At 41.1% G+C, this 25158-nt stretch overlaps 1 protein-coding gene across 4 annotated transcripts in view; it reads left to right on the plus strand.

Moving 5' to 3' along the window:
* The window catches only part of cUnh8orf34 (chromosome Un C8orf34 homolog), a 70392-nt gene that overhangs the window by 42095 nt on the left and 3139 nt on the right, over positions 1 to 25158 (plus strand). For 2 of the 4 annotated variants that reach the window (XM_082546678.1, XM_082546680.1), the window contains 5 exons: positions 3069 to 3154; positions 3250 to 3326; positions 12047 to 12173; positions 20010 to 20500; positions 23271 to 23367. In XM_082546678.1, the coding sequence (XP_082402804.1) occupies positions 3069 to 3154; positions 3250 to 3326; positions 12047 to 12173; positions 20010 to 20500; positions 23271 to 23367 (878 nt within the window). The remainder of the gene's footprint in view (positions 1 to 3068; positions 3155 to 3249; positions 3327 to 12046; positions 12174 to 20009; positions 20501 to 23270; positions 23368 to 25158) is intronic. The other 2 variants (XM_082546679.1, XM_082546681.1) reach the window with 1 other exon arrangement.

Below are 25158 nucleotides of genomic sequence, written 5' to 3' on the forward strand. Positions count from 1 at the left end.
ATTCATCTCCCAACTGAAATGCTAAACAATTTCTGTAAATTTTCCTCTACAGTTCATTTGTCAAAACTATACCGTAGCGCCTGCTGCATCCATTTTTTTCTTTCAAACATCCAACACTTCTTTCTTATCCTTTTCTTACCCTCCATTTCCTGTCTCTGCATTTGTATCAGAGGTAGCAGAAAATAATATCATATCTGAAGTCCATTCCAGTGTTGCTTGTTTTCACAAATCAGCTCTAGCGAGGATAATTGTCTCCATTATCACCCTCTCTCTTGTTATCACAGTTTTTCTCCTCAGACACATTTCCTGTTTCCCTCAGATTCACATCGTCAGTCTGGTGCTCAGATTTCTGAGTTTTGGGTGTGATACCGTAGGCAGGTGTGGGCAAAACTCTTCCTTGATGCCAGTCAAAGATAAACGGTATCTTCTTGATGAGACGCCAGGCACAAATCTGCCTGCACAGCCTCCACTGGTTGGGGTCTGGAATTTGTTTGTTTCAAACTCTTCTTTCATTCATGCAGCTTATCAATTTCGTTCCACACGCAGGCTGCGGGTTGTTGTCAAAGGTTTGTGCAGGAGGATGAAGGCTATCGCTGGATTTTTGTTGGCAGTTTATCGACTTGATGGTTTTAAGCGAGTTGTTTATACCTTTTGTCCCATGGTGGAATTAGTGGCAAAGCAAAGCAGCATCTGTATCTGGAGTCATTTTTGGCTCTTGTGAAGGTTTTTTTTTGTTACTGAAATGTCAAACATCTGTTCCCTTTCTCTGTCTTCCTTTATCCTTTCGGCTGAGGCCAAATTCTTGTTTTGTCCTCTTTAACCTGACCACCGAATCTTTCCCAAGTTTTATTGGCAAAGGAGCTGTGGTCTTTCAAAGTCATTTTTGGGTAGTCTAAGGGCCATAAACAGATCAGTAAGCTGGAAAAGTGCTGCACGCATGGCTTGCCCTTTGTGCTGTTTTGAGAAGACAGATTTCTCAAATTAGGGTTGTGCAGAAGTTCATACGTGCACAGACTCAGGTATTCATGGATGCACACATAAGGCAGCCTGGACACAGGTTTCAAACTGTCTACTTTTACCTTGATGAGATTCGCTGAAGCTTTAAAATTGTTCTTCAGAAAACTAACACGTGCATCTGTCCTTCAGCATCAGTGAGACTTGTAGAGATGTGAGAGATGTGACCTTGCAGTACTGCTCATGTTAGTTCATTTTAATATTGACATGACTGAGGGGAATCTTTGCAATATTTTATAACTCACACAAAGATACCAGAGGCTTGCTTGGCTCAGCAGGGAACTGTGAACACTGGCCCAAGCTGGATAAGCATTCCTCACATACCCGTCATCCCTCAGTCAGACACATTCGAATCCAGCTTCCCTTGTGTTTTTTTTACAGGTCAGTGAGGTCTATCAGTCTGCGCAAATGAGACCGAACCACTTGGCTCTACCATGCACTACCCCAAACCAGGAAATAGTGACACCTAATTTCACACCCACAGTGTGAAGGCGATAACTCCGTTCCCATTTGGGCACCATAATAAGAACAAAATGTCAACTTTGCATTGCAGGATCGCTTTTCTCTTTGAACTCACTGACCCCGTATTGAAACCGATCCCTGACTTCTAAGACACCTTCCCTTGCCAACGTCCTTTTCCGTCCCTTCTGTCCAGACACTGGCCACACCACCAAATGCTCCAGTCAGCCAGTGTGCCTCTTAACCAGCAGTGGCAGGTCTGAAAACATGCAGCTTCCAGTGGCTCTCTGCTGGTTGGTTGAAGTGCAAAATGCTGTGTGGCCTGTGTGTTGTGGCCACGTTTCTGCCTTTTGGGCTATAACTGTGGTCACACCAACATTTCATCCACCTCCCTTATTGGCCTGATCAGTTCATTTAAAGAGCATGTACTCCCGCCACAAAATCTCCTGTGTGCAAACGCATCCCAGATCTTAGGCCTGCTCTGAAGTAGCTGGCAGTGCGGTTTTAAGGAAATGGATAGATTTCCACAAACTTCTTTTGGACTTGTCGTTCTCATTAAATTAATTGCTTTCATATCAGGAATGCACTAGGGGAATTGTAGTCAAGACTTGCGGCTATGAGTAGCTTTTGTTCAGAGAATGGGAAGGCCTTTTGATAGTCATCTTGGGTACTTTTAATGGTCTTATAAAGACCATTAAAGAGGGGGGGAGACAAGGAGAGGGATGTCTAAAGAAGGAAAGAAATAGAATCCACTTTAAGAAGTTGCGCTGTGCCTTTAGTCTCGATGTAGAGGTAGAAACAAGGAGGCCCTGCAGCTGGGAATGCAGCTGTGCCATAAAGGCATAGGGATTGCTTTCCTTTCTCTTCTGCTAATGGTTGCTCTCATGACATGGAAACAGCATGAGGTATAAAGAATTTGATGCCAACGTGGTGCGTGCACAAATTTGACATATGATGTGATTTACAGTTACAGCTATAGTGAGTGTATAGAGCAATTTAGAAGAGCATAAATGCATTTAAATAGCATTTTTCTCTTCTTGCTGAAAGGTGAAACGAGAAAAGGCTGTTTGTCTTTCATTTGCAGTTTACTTCACTATCTCTGGGCAGCCCAAATCTTTTGCTACCTTAAGACAGCCAAATCTGTCAGACCCACTTCCCTTTCAGTCCACGGTGTTATCTTAAAAAAAAAAGCAATAGGGGCTTGGAACACATTCTGATAAAAAACAGTAACTGAATGATGTCAGGGAAAAATAGTAGCTGCGTGCGGGTTTTTATTTTTTCTTCTTCATCTTCAGTTTTATGTTTTTATAAGCATAGGGATAGTGGAGGTGCTGCTGCCTGTGTACACATCGTCTATTCGTGCATTACTGTCGTTTCTTCATTATTATTCATATTTAATTTCAGCAAAAACAAAAAAGTTTGTGACCTGAAACCGACCTCCGTGCCGATCCAGATTTCGCCGAACGTTTCGCTAAACATTTCCTCATTGTATCATCACCTCAGACTGATTGAGGCTGGCTTGTTTTTTTGTTATCTGACTTTCAATGTCCAAACATGCGCTGCAGTGCAAGTTTATGTTGTGTGTTGTTTTCCAGGTTGCAGGGAGACACACTATCAGACAGCAGATCAGAAGAGGAGCATAGGCCACACATATCTGAACAAGCTGTACCTGATATATCTTGTAAGTTGCAGTTCATACTTAATATATAAAATCTTTATGCCGTTTCATTCTGCTTTATCCTTCCTTTTTCCCTCGTTTGTGCGTATCGTCTGGAGCAGCTCCTTTGCCCGGGTTGGACACAGTGGCGGGACGACTCCAGGAATGCGACACCTTATCTCAGATGTCAGGCTCTGTAAGTGTCCTCCCTACATCCATCACCAAACAATTAAGATCGCTTTACAACCATCAATTACCTCGTCGCTCTCTCCTCCTCGACTGCTATTGTCTCAAAACCACCTCGAGCCCCTCGTTAACAGAACAAGGCCCGAGTAAAAGTGATCCATCTTCATGTGGGGATTTCAGCTTACACAACAGCTGATAGCGCTAAACAGCCCCAATTAAAACTCTCCCTGCATCACTTTGCTTGCCTTTCACAGCTCTTGTGTGCAGTTTGAAAGGAATACACGAAAAGAATATCGAGCGACGTAACAGCCGCAGGAGATTTAGATGGGTTTGATAATGGATCTAAATATTTCTGGGTTACAGTAGGTACACAAAGGTTTGTTGAATAGCAAAGTGGCGTGATAAACCTCAGACGCTTCAGGGAAGAAATCTATAGTGGCCTTACGTGGCGCACACCAGACTCAGTCAAAGGCACATGCTGTTAATAAAGCATTCAGCTAAGACGCCGGTACCTTTGTATAATTACCTCTCCGAAAAGCCAATACCTTTTTTTTTAAAAATATAATTGCCCAATCTAAGTGTTAGACAAGGCTTTTTACTGCTTTTTTTTAAGAACGAAAGGAGCCAATGCAGTGCTCCGTGTGTGGAGCAGATGCAGAGAGGCTCCAGACTAACTGGGAGCAGACCTTTAGAAACTGAAGGACTAAAGTAGTCGGAGCTCTGACGGATTTAGCCAAATACAATAGCCTCCATCCTGAAACTGTAGACATTTGGACCTTAACATGCCAGTCACACTAATTCCCAGCATTTTACAAGTGTTTTCTTTGACACAACGCACAGAAGGATTTAGAACCGAAAAGCTGAGGCTTGACCGCAACCAACACAGAGTAACAGAGTTTTAATAAATCTGGAAGAGTTAAGTCGATCAATTTAGCCTGTGCCTTTTATTTCTCCTTTCCAATGACCTTCACATCCACATTTAAGCACTAGTTTGTAGCTGTGCGCAACAAGGGATTAGACACTCCATCCTGCCGCTACACCGCAATCTTCACAGGTTAAGCCTTGTCTGGCAACTTAGAGAACAGTGCGCTAATAGGTCCCATATGGACTCTGCAAGTGCAAATATCTCCTGTAACCTATAGTGCTGCAAGTAACCGTGCTTGTTTTGTGCTTAATTGCTTATATTTGGCCCTCTTCGAAAGGCAAATGCAATTTGTAATAGCTTGTAAGTTCAGCTAGTCGTCCAGGGGCTTGTGGAGTAAAATGACTAAGCAGTGTGGAATTTTTTTTTTCTTTTATGGTTTATTCGGCGGGAGGTGGGGGTAGGAGTACAAATAACTCGAATAAAGTAATGAATGAAAGTGTAATGAAATCTTATGTCTTCGCACAGAGTAAAGACATAAGATTTCATTACGCTGGTAGAAAAGTGTCTTGGTGCTTCCTCTCTTGTCGCAGTGGTCATTGCATTTTTCTTTACTTTTTTTTTGCGACTTTTAAAAGTTTGAAGTCATATTTTATTATTAGCATTTACAACTGTCCATAAATAAAGTAGAGCCCTGTATTGTAGACAAGCCCTGGTTTGGGCAGTAAATGCCCTGGAGATGTTGGAAAGTAAACACTCTTAACGGTTATCATTATTAGTCTCCTACCTCTGCCAGCTCCCTTTAGGTGATAATTGCCCCATAAAGACAAATTCTTTCCTAAAGTGATAGCCAGGTGTAAATTCCCCCCAAAATTCTCCCACTTTCCTTTGTAACTCTTAAGTGATATGTGTTAATCAGATTTGCTCTGAGTGGTATGGGTGTTACCATCGTAAAATATGCCAAGGGAAACTGCTCACTTGTATGCTGGAAATAAGATAATTAGTGTGATGCAGTGCTGTGTGTGTGAGAGATGCGAAGCAGAACCGTTATGAGGGTTTATTTCTGTTTCCGAAGGAATCTTGGCTGTATGGCTTTTTATATTTGGCAACAGTCTGCTCCCCACACCTCCACAGACACGCATGTATGGTTGTCATCTGAGCAAATCGCACAGCGTAGCCACACAAGGCAAGTGCTGGTGTAATCTGCCAAAAGCTTTGTTTTGGATTTACAGGATTTTTTGTTTTTCTTTATTTGCCTGTGCACTAAAATGATTTTCGCTTACAATGATGGAGAGATTTCTGTTAGGGAATTTCTTGTAATAGATCCATCTATCTATTTTTCCTCCATTTTCCCAGTGTAGAGTCATGGGAGATGCTGAAACCTCGCCCAACATCATAGGACAAGAAGCAGTGTACATCCTGGAGAGTCTGTTGCAGGCTAACACGTTGAAGCACTTTCACATCTTTAACATTTTCTTTTTTAAAGTTTTGGGAAATGAACTCCAAGATGTCACACATACAAAAACTAATCTTTTGTGTTATGGCACACTGATTCTAAGGCTTCAGCTAAATTTTGAAGTACAGTGCAGTAAAAATATATTTTTTCCCGCAGACTCTTGTAAAGACTCATCTCATTCGCACTTCTATTGACACTCGTTGTTTTTCTCTGATTTAAGAACAGGCAGTGTGTCATAAAGTCGGTCTTTGGAGCACTTGAGTAAAAGCCTAACTGTGTTATTGTCAATATCCTGTCTGCTTTTGACTGTGGTTGGATGAGTGAGCCTCTGAGCTCTGTATGCAAGTCCATAAAATCCATTAGGTGATTCTGCTATAAGCCAAAACAACAGGAATTCATTAAAAGTGTGAGTGCTAACTCTCACATCCCATATTCTCCCACAGCCATGCAACTTAGATGGGGCTGCAAAAGCAAAGTGAGTTATTTAGAAAACCTGTAATAAATTCATTTTCTTAGTGTTAAGCTTAGCTGATTAATCCATGTAAAGATATGACAGAATATATGACCCTCTTTTTGTTTCTTTCCACTTCAGATAATTCCCCAGAATACACAAGACTTGTCAGCTGTACAGCACTGACGCATCACTACACCTGATTCTATAAAAAACACAGGACTGGCTGGGTACTCGTCAGTATTTAATGCACTGGCTTACCAGAGCTTCAACCCTGAGGCCCGATGACATAAAGGGTTCATGAGGCTCGAGATGAAAATTCACAGAGAGAAAAATGTCATGCTTCACTTTATGCTGAGTTTCTTTTGGCATGTGATACCCATTTTAAGTCTGTATGTCAGCTCTCACTATGCCCAGATTAATCTCACACCAAATAAGGGTCCGCAGAGTGTCTTTCATGCAGCAGGTCTACTTTACACCACCTGGCACACAGTTTTTTGTGCGAGCGCACTGCAGAGAGAGCTCAGGCCAAGCTCCTCATTGTTGGCTTCTGGCAGGAGCTCGATCGTTGATAGTTATAACCAAGGAAGCTTTTTCAAAATTAAAAACGAGTATGAAGGAAACGAGGTACAGACAAGGCTAAAGTCGGTGGTTATCTCCTGCTGCTGCTGAAGTAGCAAAGGATGTGACTGATCCAAAACTTCATGTTAGCAAAGAAAAGGGTGAAAAGAAGAGGGCTGTTTTGTAGGTTGCTGCTTTATTGCGCTATGAGCTTGTAACAGCTTTTTGGCCTTTAATCACTAGACTAAACCTGACACCCTCGGTGATCCCGGCCTGTGTGTGGCAGGAATTTTAAAGATGTTTCTTTATTTCACAGACATGCCATTTTGCAAGTGCTAAAACATGACTATGTAACAAAATTGTTATTACAGCTTGACTGATATAGATTTTTTTAGATAAATACCGATATTTGGCGATTTAAAAAATCTGGAATTCCTCTATGACTGCTGATATTTTTTTTCTCTCAGACATACAAGACAAATACATTTTACTAAAAATCTCATGTGTAGTTCTTTATGTACTTCTTTACCCTCTGCCCAACTATTCTCGGATCAGTCGGTTGTCTTTGTGGCGTTCCACGTGCGTGTCTTGCGAACAGGTAACAAAGTGCCCTCTGGTGGCCAAACTGTGTAATGCCAACACCCATAACATGGTTGTTTCTCCTGTCTCTTCTTTAATTTTTACGTCTCATTAATCAGCTTTCATAAACGCTAATACTTCATCCATCCATCCATTCGCTTCTGCTTATCCTTTTCAGGGTCGTGGGAGGCGCTGGAGCCTGTCCCAGCTGTCATAGGGCGAGAGGCAGGGTACACCCTAGACAGGTCGCCAGTCTGTCACAGGGCTAACACAAAGAAAGAGACAACCTTTCACACCTATGGGCAATTTAGATTGATCAATTAACCTATCCCCACTAACTGCATGTCTTTGGACTGTGGGAAGAACCCACGCAAACACGGGGAGAACATGCAAACTCCACACAGAAAGACCTCGGCCTGATGGTGGAATTGAACTCAGGAATTTCTTGCTGTGCAGCAACAGTGCTAACCAGAGCCATTCATATTCATTCATTCATATGTCATCAAGTAGCAGATGGCAGCCGACAAAATCAGCCTGCAAATAAATCAGTCAGCTTCAGCTTTTTATGACACAGAAAGAACTATGATATATCTCCTGATGATTAAAGCTCAAAGCTATATCATGAAGATAAACTTTTGTTTTACTTCTTAAACATAGTAAAGTTATTGCACCAAAAAAAAGAAAAGAAAAGCTGATTCTAAGGTGGTTTGGTGGAAACATTTGACTTCAAATTTAGTAGATTTTATATGGAGTGATCCACTTGTGTTTAAGGAGAACTGCAGTACCTTTAGTGCAGTCCACTAAAGGTACTGTGGTAGTGACGTACACTAAACACCCCAAACACTCGTAATAGCAAATCCTATCAGCCAGAGCATTTATAACTCAAAGGAGCCCCAATACTTCAAGTGAAGCAGTTAAAAGCCTCAAATAATAAGCTGAAATGAGAGATGATCAAATAGTGTCTTGGTGCAAGGTCCTGTGTGTGTTTTGTGTATATTAGTCCCTATGCAACCCAGGCCTGACCACAACAAGAGTCCATCAATTGTGCTCGCAAAGCCAGCAGTACGCTCAAACCCCTGTGACTGCATGCACACACCCCCGGCAGTCCTTGTTGTGTGGAGGGGCCATGTTGGACCAAACCCCAGATTGCGGTGATTATTACTGCTGACCACACACGTATAGCTCCACACATGCAGGCTATAAAATATTTGACTCTAGACGTCTATCCTCTCTCTTTCTGTCTTGTTTGCTCTCAACATGGAATCAATTTTGTAAGAAACAAGACCCATGTTTGTTAGTTAGCCAGAAGTTTTACCAGAAGGGTTTCCCCTTTTCTCTTTAAGCTTTCTTTAGTTTTATCATAGTGGGAGGGAGATCATACCAGTTTTGCACCACTGACATTAATACACTATAAGTCATTGCAAAATCACTTTTTATTTGGCAAATGAAAAGCCATTCCTTCCTGTCTTTTCGGCCGCTAGGATTAAAATATCGCACGTCGTGCACTGTTTGTTATAAGAACAATAGATGCTCTAAACCATGGCTAAATGAAACCACTCTCCATCATTCTGTTGTATCGTCTCACCGTGTAATCAAGTCCATTTTGTGCCCCAACATCTCCTGTGTAGCATTTTTGTTTTGTACATGATTTTCAAATATGCCATATTGATACACGATTACATCCAGGTGACTTTGTTAGTATGACGTCACTAAACCCAATGAAATAACAGTCATATTTTCATTGCACTGTCTGTTTGTTTATTGATCTTGTCTGATGAGGTGAATTTCTTACAGGCTTGCTTGGTTTTCCTGGTCTTTGGGACTGTGGAGTCCCATCAGCCTCGGCCTCCAGTCTGCTGTCTCCAGGATATATGGTCCTGATTACAGCAGAGCTTTAGAACTCAATGCAGATGTTGCGTTGTAGATGTTGCTAATAATAGATGATCTATTGTATATCAAAAGCTTTTATAAAACCGAGCTCTTTAATAAGGCACTACGATAAATTTGATCTTTGATATAATCAACTTGGACTCTGGATATCCGAAGCACCGGGGCTTTAAAATGTAACGACGTAAAGTCCACTTAAAATTGGGAATCTGTTGGTGGCCTTGTTTGCCAGAGCTGAGTATAAAAGGCAAGAGGAGGACAGTGTGATGTCATGCTGTTGGATTTAGGGAGATACCACCAATGAGAAAGAAATAAAGCTGGGGAGGGGATTCACTTGTAGCACTCAACCCGCCTTGCTGCTTTATGAGGACTGTAATTAAAGATTGGCTTGGGTGTTGTGGTTCTACGACCACAGAAGGCCTTATGTATCTGACAGGCATGAAGATCAATGCCATAGATCCTGGGAATGATCTTCTGTCATTTATCAGAGGATAGCAGCTTCCCTTGTTTTTCACTACACCTACTCTTTAAGCATTGCAGTCCTCTTTGAGGGGAGCTTAACTTGTTACTGTAGAACAAACTGAGTTAACCTCCCCTTTGTGCAAGAATACTAAAATGTTAAGAGAGTCTTCTTATAATAGAGTGTATTCCTTCCTGTGCATATACTGGGATTTTTGGCTGCTTGTTACCTAGCAGGTCGCCACAGCCCATGGATCTGCATATTTTTATATTTCTGATTTTGCACAGATTTTACAACAGATAACCTTCATGATGCACCCTTCCCATTTATCCGGGCATGGGACCTGCATTAGGAGTATGCCGACCCCCTGAGTTTGTGTTCCAGACAGGGGATTTTTCTTTTGCAAGACGAATGTGTTAAGAACTACACCTCTTAACCCAAAAGGACAATCCCAATGCCAAAAATCTGATCAGTGAATTTTTTTAAATTTTCTTCTTCTTCTTCTTTTTATTTTTATTTTTAAAAAGGCTATTTTGTCTGCCCACCTTTATGTTTGATGGTTGCCAGTTTTTCACTCCTTCATTATTCACACAGTTCTTCTCAGTCGCTCTTTGCTGCAGAGGTTTTATCACTGAAGATCTCCAAAGGATCTGTTTGATTTTAGTGAGAGGACACGCTTATCCAGCTCATAGTTTTCCCCGTAAAGATCCTTGTCCCCTGTGCGTTTGTGAACACCGTCGTGTTGTAAAATTCCTTTCCTCTCGAGCTTCTTGTGGCTGCCCTGAATGAAAACACCATTTAGTATTCAGTTGCCCTGACCGTCCATGCACCTTTGACATTCACGCAGTCCGATAACATTACACTCACACATCCTTGTTTCATGCACTCCTCTGTGGTGTTATTGGCCAGGTTCACACCAGACATGCTGGAAACCATCAGATCCACACAAATTTATTTTGGTTGTAACTGACCAAAGCGTGTTCTGCACTTCATCAGGCTTCTTTTCTTATCCTTCGGCCAAGTTAAATCTTGCAGTTTTATGAGTAATGGCTTTTTTGAGGTTGACTTTATCCAGTGTCCGTCGCGGCGCCCGACACCCCCAGATATTCTTCTCGCCGAATCAAAAGCATTTGCTTGTCTTTTTTCCAAATAGGAGGTTTGTGTGAGGTCACCAACTCCATCTTCCGTTACTGGTAACACGGCTCTTCCTACACTCCCATTCACACTGTTTATTTTTTACCACACTCAGCTATGTTGCATTAGATATAACCCAGGAGGAAAGTGTGTGTTCACAGGTGTTCTTTTATAACCTTGTTCAAGCAATTATCCTCAACTAGGATTTCATGTGGAATCGGTTTGGTTCCAGTGGTCACAGGTGTTCTGACATTTGTTCTATTAAAGTTGGACTTTGTGGCTTGTGTTTTATGTTCATAGTCTGTCGTGCATAGGATCAAGTACCTCGCACTTCAAAATAAAAATCATAAAAATTATAGCAAGATGTTTTCATTTTGAACTATTTCACTGTTTTAGTGATATTGCGCAGCCGTGTGCTCGGGTTTTGCTGTGAAGGGATTATCCCAGGATTGTCTTTAAAGACTGCTGGAAGCCTCGCTCTATGTATATCACCAGATGTCTCCAAACCTCACTCTGTGTCAGCACTTTGTCTAGTCAGCTCTGTCTCCCATTAAGTGCTTAGCACATCAAATGATGTAAGTGCTGGCATCAGAGGTATCATAACTTATCTAGTGTAAACCAAACTTACAGGAGGTGGAATTACGGCTGACAGGTTTTATTGTTCACCTGTGCTTGGAGCTCATGTACGCTCGGTCCACTGAAACAGATCATCTGGCCACTTGCGTCCTATCAAAGGAAAAAAAATAGGAGGATTAAGCACGCTGCCATTAAAGAACTTGGCAAAGTTTAGACTGTCTAACAGGTCCCTTTCCAAATCACACACTTGGCCATGATTGGTACGAGCAAAATAGGCCAAACACAGCAACTACACATAAGTGATCCAATCTGCCTTTTTATTTCTTTCATTTCATATGCTTTAGAATATGATCATCTCTATTTTAAAAAAAACTCTGGAAACTATTCAAAGTGGCTGATTTATTGCTCCGTAACTGGCAGCGCAAGATTTGCTGCTGCCAGGCTCGCTGCCAGCAGACTGGTGTGCATACACGCTCCTATAGATTTACTGATAGTTACACAAAAATGCTCTGAACCACTACTGACTGTCTAGCACCCTGCACTCAGTTAACACAGTGCACTCCATGATGTATGCTTTCATCTACACTTGCTGTGGTTTCTTGTGTTTTTCTTGAGCTCGTAAAATAATAATTGGCTCTTTTTTTTCCCCCAGCAGATATGGCTCAGATATTTCCAGCAAACGCTGAAAATTATATAAAGAGTTAATTGAAGGGTCTTTCTTCTAATGTGACTTTTTCTCTCTTTCTGTTTTCCTTGCTAACTAGCGTCAGGCTGTCTGGGAGGCTGATCTGAAGGCTGTGAGAGGTGGGAGCTCTGTCGGGCAGACGGGCCTGCTACTGGGCGACTCCCTCTTTTCTAAAGAGCTGGAGAACATGGGCAAGCAGCTTGCTGGTAGGCAGTTGTATGTGTATGTTTGCATGCTTTATGTGTGTGTGCGTCTGTATGTGATATTAGCTATAATGATGAATTGTGAGACTGAGGCAGATCAAAAAGCCTTCTTTCTTTGAAAGCAAAAACACTGTGCCAGCATGCACACATGCAGGCATACAAAGCTATAGAGTCTTATATAACTGAAGGGGATTTAGATAGCACTTGAGGGGTGGGGGGGCTATCCAGTAAAAGAATACACAGCTTTTGGTGGAAGGAATTTCCTGGTTAATTAAAAACTAAGACTTATGGAGCCCTGGATTAGCCAGAAAACGAAAAAATGAGCCATTTTATTACATCGTATAAAGGTTTTAGCATGTTTTGATTAATTCATTCTCTTGCTTTAATAGTAAAATACAAACGTCAAAGATCGGTAACTTATATGCAAAGTGTTAAAATTCAAGCAGCGACCCTTTTCCATATGCAGTTTCATGAAACAATTCACCTTCTCTCAGTGGCCAGTGATGAAATGAGTGCACGGGGATGGTCACTCTTACATGAGGTAGTGTCACCAAGAACAATAATAATTGGCTGATTATACACTACTTTATATAAGAGCACTTTCCACAAGGGTGGTCTGAACATGAAGCTCATTGCAGTTTGTTAGTTTTTTAATGAAATCCACACTGTGACTGTGGACCAAGGGCATCGACTGCGTATGAACCACAAATCCAAAGAGAAATCTGAATCTGAGAATAGCATGTGAAGGCGTCCGTTACCGCTGCATCTGTTTACTTTGTCTTTAAAGAAATGCACAATAACTCTTGGAAAGAAATTACCTTGACTTTGGATCAATCTCTTTCAAATGTATATAATGCATATGTGAACAGTTCACTGCTTAACAGTTAGTTAATAGCATCCACCCATGATATTTGCAGCTGTCTATATCCGCATCCATGTCCACAATGATGGCGTAAGAGTGGAGAATATGAGCATTCGTCCTAATGAGAAAAATTACTTCCAGTAAAATTAAAACCCCCAAATCCCCTACTTAAAAGCCCTGTAGTAAAACCATCCAGACATGTGGATGTGGACTGAAGTTACTGAATATTTTTTCATCTTCATCTTAGTCTCTGTTTTGGTTTAAACATTTTTCTTATAAGCTATTGATCAGGGAAATTATAATCTATTTGCACAGGGTGTTCTGCTCTTTTGGGACACTTATATAACTCACGCACACAACCAAAACGTGAGGACAAGATGTATCTTTTGGCTTTGAATTATTTAAATCACAGGAACAAATGAATCTATAACACGGGAATGAATTATATAGCATTTTGTGCGCTTAGTATAGTGAGATATGTATATTCTTATCTCTCTCTGCTCTTCCTGGGCTTTATGGAGAGTAAATAGAAAGACTAATTAAAATGTTTTCCACATGCCAGGAATCCCATTGAGCTTCAGTTTTGACAGGTTCAGTTAATAACTCTCACTCCCGCTGCTGAGTCAATATGAGCCGATCGAAGGCTGACTCTGTTGGAGTGTTATTTGTCTGACGAAATGGAATTTGTGTGGCAATTTGGAAATGATTATTCTTAATGTAGTCCAAGGCTGAGCTTTGATATATGTGACGTCTGGGTGACTCAGAGACTGCTTTTGTTGTCATGAAGATCAAGTATGAATCAGATGAAAGTGTGGAATAGAAGCCAGGGAGAGACTTGCCATTTACCGTCATGTGTCACACACTTGTTTGTATATGCATGTCCTCCCAGTCTGTTTAACAGCGTCACAGTGTGTAAAGATTTCTTTGCATACCAGATATATTAAACACATGCTGGTCACACTGAGTGAATTTGTTTCTGTCAAACAGCAGTGGTCACAGCTGGAATGACCTTCTAAGATCATCTGTAAATGACAGTAAATACACCCCAAAAAAGAAAAAAAAGGATAAAGTTTGTGTTAAAAATGTACCAAATTTTCAGATGTTATTGATTTCTAGTTTTATACTGACTAGTCAGCCTGATGATTCCCAGCAGGCCTTTTGTAGAAGCTGTTAAACAAGCTAATCCAAGTCTTTAAAGCCTTTATTAGCTGTTAAATCTCTTCCACATTATGAGCCAGAGCCTCACTGTTGAGCTACTATTGTTTCCCCAGTTTGTGTTTTTATTTTGTGACATTTTCTTATGCACACTGCTCAAAAAGTTAAAGGAACACATTGAAAGCACATCAAATCTCAATGGGGAAAAAAATCATGCTGGATGTCTACACTGATATGGGTACACTGGGTAATGTGTTAGGAACGAAAGGATCCCACATCATTTTATGGAAATGAAAAGTATCAACATGCAGAGGGGCTGAATTCAATGATTCAAAAACACCAAAAGAAACACAAAATGAAAATATGATGTGGCAGGCAAGTCTGTTTTGCTAATATTTCATTTCAGCAACTCAAAACGGTAGTCAGTAGCCTGTATGGCCTCTACATGCTTGTATGCATGCCCAAAAATGTTCCTGGGAGGCCAATAAGCCATAACTGATTATTAACCCCCTCTGCTACTTGACCGACCAGATCAATATCCCACAAGTTTAAGTGACTTGATGCTATACTCTTATTAAAAAGTGTTCCTTTAATTTATTTGAGTAGTGTATGTATCCAGTTAGTGCTCACTGAGATTCTCAGTCAGCCAGGTCATCGTAGTCTAAGTAGCTTGGGAAAAAAAGCGTCTGGACTTCTTTAAGTTTCTTGAAGACAACTTTTGGAGAGTCCAAGATTTTAAGCCCTATGGGGGTGTCCCCCAAGAGGGTCATAGACCCCCTATTTCGAAGATGCCTGTGTTCACATATTGCACAGAAAAGAAGTAATGATGTCGATTGTGAACAACCATCTTTGAACAGAGGACGACGGCTTACAACACCAACTGTCTCCCATCTATAATCCAGTTTTGAGATCCCTTCCCAGAAGCCTTAACGCCCACTCACATCCTGGGCCATTTGACCTCAGTAAATCACATAGGGTGGGGCCAGGTTTCACAGTGACTGATTGTGACGCACACCCGTTGTCACACCTTGGCTCGTGTGATTAGGTAGAGGATTGATTGGGGGTCCATAACCCTCTTGGGGACATTCCCATAGGGCTTAAAATCTGGGACTCTTTTTTTTTTTTTTCACACAGTTGCGCAAGAGTACATTTTGGAAATATTGCAGAGACAGAGGTTTTTGGACAGTTTTGGACAGTTTTTGTTTGTAATGTTGCGTCTGTACACCACCACGGGGTATTTTAATCCAAACAATCAATATATGATTGAATTGCAGACTTTCCGTTTTACTCTAATTCAACAGATTTAACAAAAGCATTGGATTAATCATTTAGAAATTACACAGTCACCCATTTTAAGAAGTTCAAAGGCAATTGGACAAACTAGCATCATTTTTACGGTTTACAGTTGCGTTATGGTTGCTGCTTGCTTGTGGGTCCCTCTGCCTTCAGTTTTGTATTTAATAGCTGAAAAGCTATGCTCTGTTGGGTTGAGATCAGGTCAGTGACTTGGCTGTTGAAGAATATCCAATTTCCTTGTCTTAAGAAACTCTTGGGCTGCTTTTGTAGTACGATTCAGGCCATTATCCATTTGCACTGTGAATCGCTCTTCAATGACTTTTGCAGAATTTGGCTGAATCGCAGCAGAGAGCGTAGCCCCATACACTTAACAATTCATCCTGCTACTTCTATCAGCAGTCACATCATCAATAAACACGAGTGGCTCGGTTCTGCTGGCAGCCATACATGACCATGCTACAATACTGGCTCCACCATGTTTGACGGATGATGTGGTATGCTTCAGGTCATGAGCTGTTTCTCTCCTTTGCCACACTTTTCTCTTCCCATCATTGTAGTGCAAGTTAATCTCAGTTTGGAGGCATTTTTTTCCCCCTAAAACTGTCCAGGCTCTTTTCGATGTTTTTCTGTTCTTGATTGTGACCAGTGGTCTGCACCATACTGTAAACCCTCTGTATTTACATTAATGAAAGCATCTCTTGCTTATAGACTTGAAATTTAAATGATACACCTACTTCCTCAAGAGTGTTTTTGACTTGGCTATATGTCTTTAGCCGTTTCATCTTCTGTGGTCTACCTGGTATTTTAGTATTGCTGAGCCTGATTGCTGATATGTCCACTTCTAAAGTTTTAATATTTAAGGTTTATCAGCCTAATACTGACCTCCTTTACTTGCATCAACATCTCTTTGGGCCCCATATTGAGAGTTTGTGCGAATAACTAGTTCAAAAATGTAAGCTCAACACGAAATCAAGTTCAGATCATTTATTTGCCTAAATTTAGTTTTGGGCCTCTGAAAATGAGGGTCTATGTATAAAAATGTCTGTAATACCTAAGTAGTTAATGTATTAGCACACTTCAAGTGTATAAGTATACATAATTTTGTCGATTCGTGCAAAGATAATCCCGCTCAGTTATTACCTTGAAGTGTGCAGATGTGTATTTATATGCAGACACCCTTTCCTCTGTCTGTATTTTCTTCTGAACTTGCTGTGTTTGGGGCATTTTTTTGGCGGCAGTGGTTTCATTGCCCTCCAGTCATGAAACATGCACTCCATCGGCATTTGGCCCTTTCTCTTGAGCTGGTGCAGAGGTGTGACTGTTTTTATTTGAACAAAACCACCCTGAAACAATCAGGAAACAATCCCTCATCTTCCTGATTCACCGCTTTGCCTTTCAGTCCTTAGCTTGCTTGACCACATTTGCTCCCTCACTCTCGCTTGTTTGAGGCCAGGGAGGGGCCCGAGTCTGAAAGCTGTGTTTATATAATACCTATAACCTCCTCATCCGTTGTACAAAACATCGCAAACTGCTCAATTCATCAGTGACAAAGGCTTTTGTAAAAGAAAATTTCCCCCATTTAGAGCCAGGGATATCTCGTCAGAGTAAAAGTAAATAATCCCAAGAATTTTTCCAAGACCGCGTTGCCAACTTTTAATTTTACTTCCATTCACACCGTGTGAGGAATGTGCATTTCTTTCACATTATTTGTACGTTATCAATCCAAGGACTAAAGGGTAGCGTTTTAATTTCGTCAAGCAAACAGTATATTGTATACTTGTAAGCCTGCTGACAAATGACATGTCTTTAGCGCACTTGTTTATTTTCAGTGGAAGGATCCAATAAAGATTTCATGAGTTCTGAATGGTCGTATAGCGTGCTAGGGCCTTGTACTCGCTCACCACATGCAACTGCTTTTGGATCAAAGACTTTAATAGATCTGTTTCTATTTCTTCTTGTTTTCTTTCTGTCCCCCTCTGTCTCATTTTCTACCCTCTTTTCCCTGTTGTTGTTACTTGCGTTTGGGTTCAAACTCAAGGTTCATAGTATATGAATTTTGATGGCATGTCTCTTTATATCAGTGTCACTGAGATATGTTAAAGTATTCCTGTGTTTAACAAAGTCAGTTTAAAATTAAAACTGCCTTTCATAGGCTACTCTTTACTGTTAGGTAGCTGGAGTCGAATGTCCATTTCTGTGTGTGTCGGTGTGTGTGGTGGTGGGGGGGTATTTAGAGCAAAAACATGTGGTGTTTATCATTATACTGGTAAATACCTCAAGATGAAAATATAAGCTTTATGGGAACTACGGAATACATCCTGTTTACAGCTTTTTAAAATAATATCAGCCATCAGTGTGGGTGGACATAGTGTGTGGGTGATTAAGGACTTAAAGCGGGAAATCATTATATCCTGTACTTTACTTTGCACGTTTGTATTATTTATTTCACTGCAGTCTAAAGGTATTCACTTATTTATCCTTTGGTGTTATGGTCAAGATCCAGCTGTGGAGGTTAGCACATGGTTACAGTGCATACAGCAGTGTTGCCACTGCCAAAAGCTGATGTCAAGACCTGCCTTGAACAGCACGCACGGTTGAGTGTTTACCGTAATTTGATTGCTTCGTCCTCAGCATGACCAAGCTACTCTCAACTCCACAGATGTCTTTCAATATTAGCCTCTGAGGCTGCCACCTTCTCCTCTCCCCGTCTCACTTCCTCCTTCATCCATTTCAGCTTTCGCGTTTTGGCCCATTAATAAAATTTGCCAATTTCTGCCCATTAGTTGTTACTAATGTGTAGAATGTGTTGAGATTCATCTGACCAGGCAAACTTTTTCGAATCTTTTTTGTCAGATTTCTAGTCCATGCGAAATATAGCCTCAGTTTCATGCTCTTAGCTGACATGGGTGGTCTTCTGCTGCTGTAGCCCAACTACTTTAAGGCTAAATTTGATGTGTATTCAGAGAGATTTTATATGTTGGTTGTAATGTGGGGTTATTTGAGTTACTGTTGCCTTCCTAAGAGCTTTAATAGTCTGGCCATTCTCTCTTGACCTCTGACATTAGACTGAGACTGCTGCTCACTGAATATATTCTTTTTTTCACGGCACTCTATGTAAATTCGAGAGAGTTTCAGTTTCTGAAATACTTAGACCAGCACATCTGGCACCAACAGCCAAACCAGGTTCAAAGCCACTTAAATCAGCTTTCTTTCCAATGCTGATGCTCAGTGTGAATGCCAACAGCTTGTCTTTACCATCTCTACATGCCTCAATGCATTGAATTGTTACTATGCAATTGGCTGATGAGACAGCTGCAGTATAAGAAACTGAACATGTGTACCTAATGAAGTGTCCTCCGAGTGTGTGTTGGCATTCAGGCAGTAAAACTCTGAGGACCCGCTGCTCTTATAATTTAGAAATTATTACGTCTGTAAAGTTTAACGGTTCACAGACACACACACATAACATCACGCAGGACACAAGTTAGTGAACACATAAAACCAACAACAAGCAGCATATGTTCAGCATTGTGTCTCAAATGAATGTTTACTTCTATGCACGCTGAGCTGCTTAAGCACATAAACAGCAATCCACTCAGGCATGTCAAATAATTATATGCATTTGATCCCCAAAGGATTTTGTGCAGCACTGTCTGATTTTAAACAAACAGAATCTTCCGGAGTAATGTCCAAAAGCTAAATTTAGGATAGCATTACAGGCATTTTCTGTTTGCATACTAAATGGATATTTGTCAGTGAATAGAAGCACATGTTTCATGTTTTCTGCAAATGTTGTTTGTAAAACCCAGGAAAGCTGAAATTTGCTCAAAAACATGGAAGTTTGAGTTTGTGAAATAATTGTTGCTTGCTCTTGTTATTTATCTAACGTCACACATACAGTTTTCCAGAAGTACCCTCTACCTCGAGTGAGTCATTCCTCTAAATCATGCCTCTTAAATGATAACTCCCAGTTTGTTGAATCCCGATTGCCAAGATCTGGAACGAAAGCAGAAAACATGGAAAAAATAACCCAGATGTTGATCACAGAAGTTGGCAGCGTCGCGTTTTTTTATAAACAAAAATGTTTTCGAGACTACCAGAGCAGCAGCCTAATGTGTTTTTGTCAGGAAGAAGGGAAGAAATACAGCCATGCTGCACTTACTGTATCAACTTGGGACATTTTCTGACAGAGGAAGCTGGATTCACCACAGTTTATAAGGTCTATAAATATTGTCATCATTGCCGAGAAAAGGGATTAACCCAAGCAGTCTCGCCCACAGTAAAGTTTGTGAATCATTAGTCAAATCAGTCGATGAATAAAACTCAAAGTAAGCCTGCTGGTATGTTAAAAGTTCCTTTTCCAGAGTTATTTGGGAGAGTTATCTTAAAAATTATTATGGGCATTTTCGTGGCTTTAAATAAAGTCAATTTTATTTCAATGTGTGTGTATACCATAGGATTTAAATAGGAAATTTACTCCTTAAGCGTTTGGATACTGACTTGGATTATTGCCTTTCTTTCTCCAGAGGTTGAGAAGGACCTGGCAAAGCTGGCAGAAGTGGGAAAGATGACCACCCGAAGCTCCAATAATCCACATAGCAGCCTATACCACACCCCAGTGCGCCACAGAACTCTACCTGACACACTTCCCCTCCCCAGCCTCGTGTCCAGGCCCCAGTCTCCAGCTGGTAGCCTTACGGGGAAGTCTTGTGGTGTGGGCCTCCCCTTGCTTAGCCCCAAGACCACGACCCTCACCATGGGTAGGACTCAGTCTCCTAGCAACCCTGGGAGCAGGACTCAAACCCCCAGAACACCCAGCAGGCCCATAACCCCAAATAGTTTGCTGACACGCTCCACCTTTAACTCCGGCTCTTATAAAGAGGTGACCTTCAGGAGGTCGCGGAGCCGCCCTGTTACACCCACAAGTCAGCCAATACTTACCCGACCGCTGCTCACCCCTCCAGGGCTAAGCAGCACAGATACCCTTGGTGCCAGCCTACGGGCCTATCTGTCTGAGGTAAGACCCCACACTGAAACTTTTGTTTTTTACAAGTCATGCAAGCACTTAATGAGACATGTAGTTCTACATGTTATATTTCACATTGCAAGGATAAAACTGTCATAAAAATTGGGTCATGGTCTGAAAAGGTTTTAGCATCTTGAGAGTGAACTTGTGTGCTGAAAGCCAAAAAAGTAAAGCCGGGCACTGAAGCTGAGAGCCTTTCCTCAGAAAGAAATATGAGCGAGATCACCAGGAGCACAAAATATTACACGTGCAAATCCTTTGCGGGCACACACCACTTCGTGTGGGGTTTAGCAGAAAGTCGTGGAGGTCTGTACAGTAGGATGTCACTTCACTGTGGAAAAATGAGTCTGGCATAAAAGGGGAACTTTCATTGGGATTTCTTTCTTATATTCCTTTCATGATCTACTTAACAGCAGGACTGTTAAATATGAGCCTTTTTTTGAAGGTTTTATTAATGGTGGGGCAGGAATTTTACAATGCCTTTGTGTAATCTGACAGTTATGCCAGTTGACACCTAGTCACATTATCCAAAACACTACTGCACCCAGTCGGCTTTTATTAAGGCCACCTGGTCCCAGGTAGAAGAACTGAAGCCTTAAAGTGAGGCCAGGTTCCAGAGTGAGAGAATCTTTAACCTCTTAAAAGAGAAAACAACGGATATAAATGCTAGCTTTCTTGTGTTTTCTTTAATTGGTATTCAGGAATAGTTCTCTAGGCTTCTTGAAGGACATTCAAAGCTCTTTTTTGGATGTTTGCTATCTTTCTATTTTATTTTTTTGTCAAAATGATGGTAAATGGCCTGTATTTACCATTACCATCCTGTAGTATGCTTTACTAGTCCCTAAGGACCCCAAAGCGCTTTACACATCCAGTCATCCACCCATTCACACACACATTCACACACTAGTGATGGCAAGCTACATTGTAGCCACAGCCACCCTGGGGCGCACTGACAGAGTCGAGGCTGCCGGACACTGGCGCCACCAGGCCCTCTGACCACCACCAGTAGGCAACGGGTGAAGTGTCTTGCCCAAGGACACAACGACCGAGACTGTCGAGACCGAGACTGTCCAACCAGATCGGAAGGTTGCCGGGGCTCGAACCGGCAACCTTCAGATTACTAGGCGAACTCCCAACTCTTGAGCCACGATCGCCCCTGATGATGCAACACTGCTTTAATAATGTTAAATTCTGGCTCTGGGGAGGCCAATCCAGGACTGCTAGGGTTTCACTGTTTGTTTTTTTGTTTGTTTTTTCATCTAGGTATGCTTTTACTGCATTGCTGGTGTGTTTAAAATTGTCTGCTTTCATAATTGGATCAACTTTGCCAAGGTCCCTCGCAGTCACCAACCACTGCAGAGCCTCCAATGTGTTTCACAGATAGGATGTAAACGTTCACCGTTGTACCTCTCTCCTAAAGTCCTCCGTACATATAGATGATGATTTGAACCAAAAATGCCAAATTTTATTCATGAACCCTTTAAGACCTACCATAGACCCAAGTCCGCCAGAGCTTATATTATATTTTTACATGCTGTAGTGCCATTTTTGGGAGCATTTCAAGTTGCTATACATAAATACAACCATTATAGCCCAAATTTTAATAATATGTATGCATTAAGTGCATAGTAATTACATAAATTGCAAAAAAGTGCAATAAACTACAAAAAAATTGAAAATCGTTTTTGTTTTTTTAACATATATTTCTAGTTAGAGAAATTTAACTCACAAGACCTCTTGCTACTGATTTTCAGTCCAGATCTTGTGTAACTTGAGTACCCCAGCCATTGTTTCCCCTCTTTAAGAATGGTTCTTAACAGCCGCTCTTCCACTGAGACCATTTCTGAGGAGACTTTAGTGAACAGTAGGTGGATCAACTGATGGGCCAGAAGCAGTTTTTGGGTCCTGTGTCAGGTCTTTTCTGTCTCTTCCCCCCCCCCCCTGTTTTTGTTACTTCTAAGGGGTACAACACTGATTCATCCCTTGAGGGGGCTTCAATGACCTATTAATATAGGTCAGTGACTTAACAACCAAGAGTAAACATTCCTCTGAAAATGGTTTGGTACAAGGACTGGACTGAAGGAAGTGAAAAAGCAGCCAATTTCCAAAGAAAACTTTGAAAGACCTTCAGGAATGCTCGACAACTATGGCTCTTTAAAACTGGAGAGAAAGTCTGGCTCCTTAGAAGCAAAATATGAAGACATAAGCAGTGGCTTCTTGGATATAAAGTATATATTTCACCGTATATGTGTGCTCATTATGGTAAATGGTAAATGGCCTGTATTTGTATAGCGCTTTACTAGTCCCTAAGGACCCCAAAGCGCTTCACACTACATTCAGTCATTCACCCATTCACACACACATTCACACACACATTCACACACTGGTGATGGCAAGCTACATTGTAGCTACAGCTGCCCTGGGACGCACTGACACAGTTCTTGGTATTCAACTAGTTTTGTACATTTTTATTTCTTGACTTTTGCACTTTTTGATGGGTTAGGGTTCCAAATGTTCAGTATTGAATACAATTATGAATACATAGTCATTAATACAATGACAACCATAAGCCGGTTGAAGATTTGTTTCCATTTTCAGTTTGTTTAAGAGTTCAGATTTGCTAAACGGACAGGCTGGCCTAGATTGTCTTTCCTAATCTTGTTTTCCCATTTCTCTTTTGTTCTGTCCATCTATCTGCAGAGTATATATTTTACCATCCTCTATTATTTCTCTTCTATTATGATCTGTTTTTCCATTTCAGGATGAGTTTTACCAGCAGTTACAGGCCATCAGACAGCCTTGGCATATTCCTAGTGACACAGACAGTGACATCCTGGACCCTCCAGAACAGGATAAAAGTGAGTTACTTTTCTTGCTCTACCTTTCTTCTTTCTTTTTTCCCCTCATGCAGGCGAGACCAAACATCCACAGTGCATCTCAGTTACTGGGAGTTTTTTTAGAAGCTTTCATTTGCACCGTTTACAAATCTGGACCTCTAATGTTTTTACCTTTCCACTGACTTTTTTTTTTCTTTTTTCTTTGTGAGACGTGACGTTCATTTCATCACTGCACAGTCACTTTACCACAATGATTAACTGTTGGATTAAACTGGCAATAGAAACATATTCCTTGTAAAATTCTGCAACGGAGCAAAACGGCTGACTCATGCTAATTTCCATATTTCATCACTGGGTGAAATCCTGGAGAGGTTCTGAAAGGGTGGGATGTTGTCATGTACAATTTCCTTTCCTGGCACCTGTAGGAAATATATCTTTATCAAAATCCAACACATAGATGTGTAGGGTTTTTTTTGTTTTTTTTGCTTAAAAAGTCATAAATCGAGTCAAAGTAATGGCCTGGCTTGGATGCGGTGCAGTGTGTTACTCTGGCTTTGAACATGACAGAATTAAATCAGACCTCCTTGAAAGTTCTGGTCCATAAATCAAATGAGTGCATGTGGTGGTATGGTCTGATAATCACATGCTCGCCGGAGTGAAACTAAGTACTTTTCAATTCACTGTGATCCGCTAAGAAACTGTCAGATTTATACTGCCTTATGACTGATTAACATATGGATAAATGTCTTAGGTCCTGAGAGACTTTTAAGTTATTGTAGCTGCATTAAATGACAAATCAGTCATGTAAACATTACATATTCCTGCAGGTCTGCTGTATCAGAAATATAAATGGACTGGACTGAAATGCTTCAAATGTTATAACAGCCTTATCAGTAGAAGACTTTATTTTTGGCTGCGCAATTATTCCCAAGGGGTCACCACAGCGGGTAGCCCTGCATTTTTGATTTGATGCCCTTCCTGAAGTAACCGCAAATGGATTTGGGACCTTTAAGTTGGGCTATACTATAAAGCCACTCAGTAAGACATTCTGATACTTATTCCAATACAGGCACTGACATAAGGCGACACGGTCAAGACAAAATCAGTAGGGTTTATGTCACTGAGAGCATGAATATGCTCTCTGAAGATTTCCTAACAGCGCATGAAACGAACAAATAAATGAGTAAATCATGAAATATCCCATGCAAACTGAGAGATTCATCCTCTGGGGAAACATGAATATGCCCAGTATATTTAAAGCATTATGATAAATTCTCCTTGGATCATTAAAAATCAGACAAAATTCGATGAAATCTTTTCCTTTTGGGCCATCCAACATGTTTCCACAATTACAACCTGATCAAGTGCTCAAACCAAATCTCACGCTATCCTTTGTTGTATTTGTCAAAGCTTCTTGAAGTGGACCAATGTGCTGGATGTACAGAGCGCTGCAGACCAACACTGGCACGCTGAGGTCCTGTGACTGCTTAGCCAAAAATAAGACGCTTCCAATTTCTGAATGAGTTAAATGATAAAAGACAACGCTCTGAAAATAACTAAGCCCTGTTTTCTCAGCAAACAAAGAATCATCAGCTACACAAAGTGAAAATTAAGTGCATGTGGGACTTAAAAAGACCGCTTTCATTGATGCTATGAAACAAGAATTCCAGTCAAACAAAAGATCAAGCAGGCGAATGGTTGTCACATGGAAATATAACTCTTCTGACAAGTTCCTCTAGAGGGCCGTTGTTTTGCCAAATGTGTATCTTGCACAATAAATGGATGGATTTTCCTAATAGCCCCTGGGGGTCT

Source organism: Aulonocara stuartgranti (genome assembly GCF_965226115.1).
Source record: "Aulonocara stuartgranti genome assembly, chromosome: 9".
Taxonomy (NCBI): Eukaryota; Metazoa; Chordata; class Actinopteri; order Cichliformes; family Cichlidae; genus Aulonocara; species Aulonocara stuartgranti.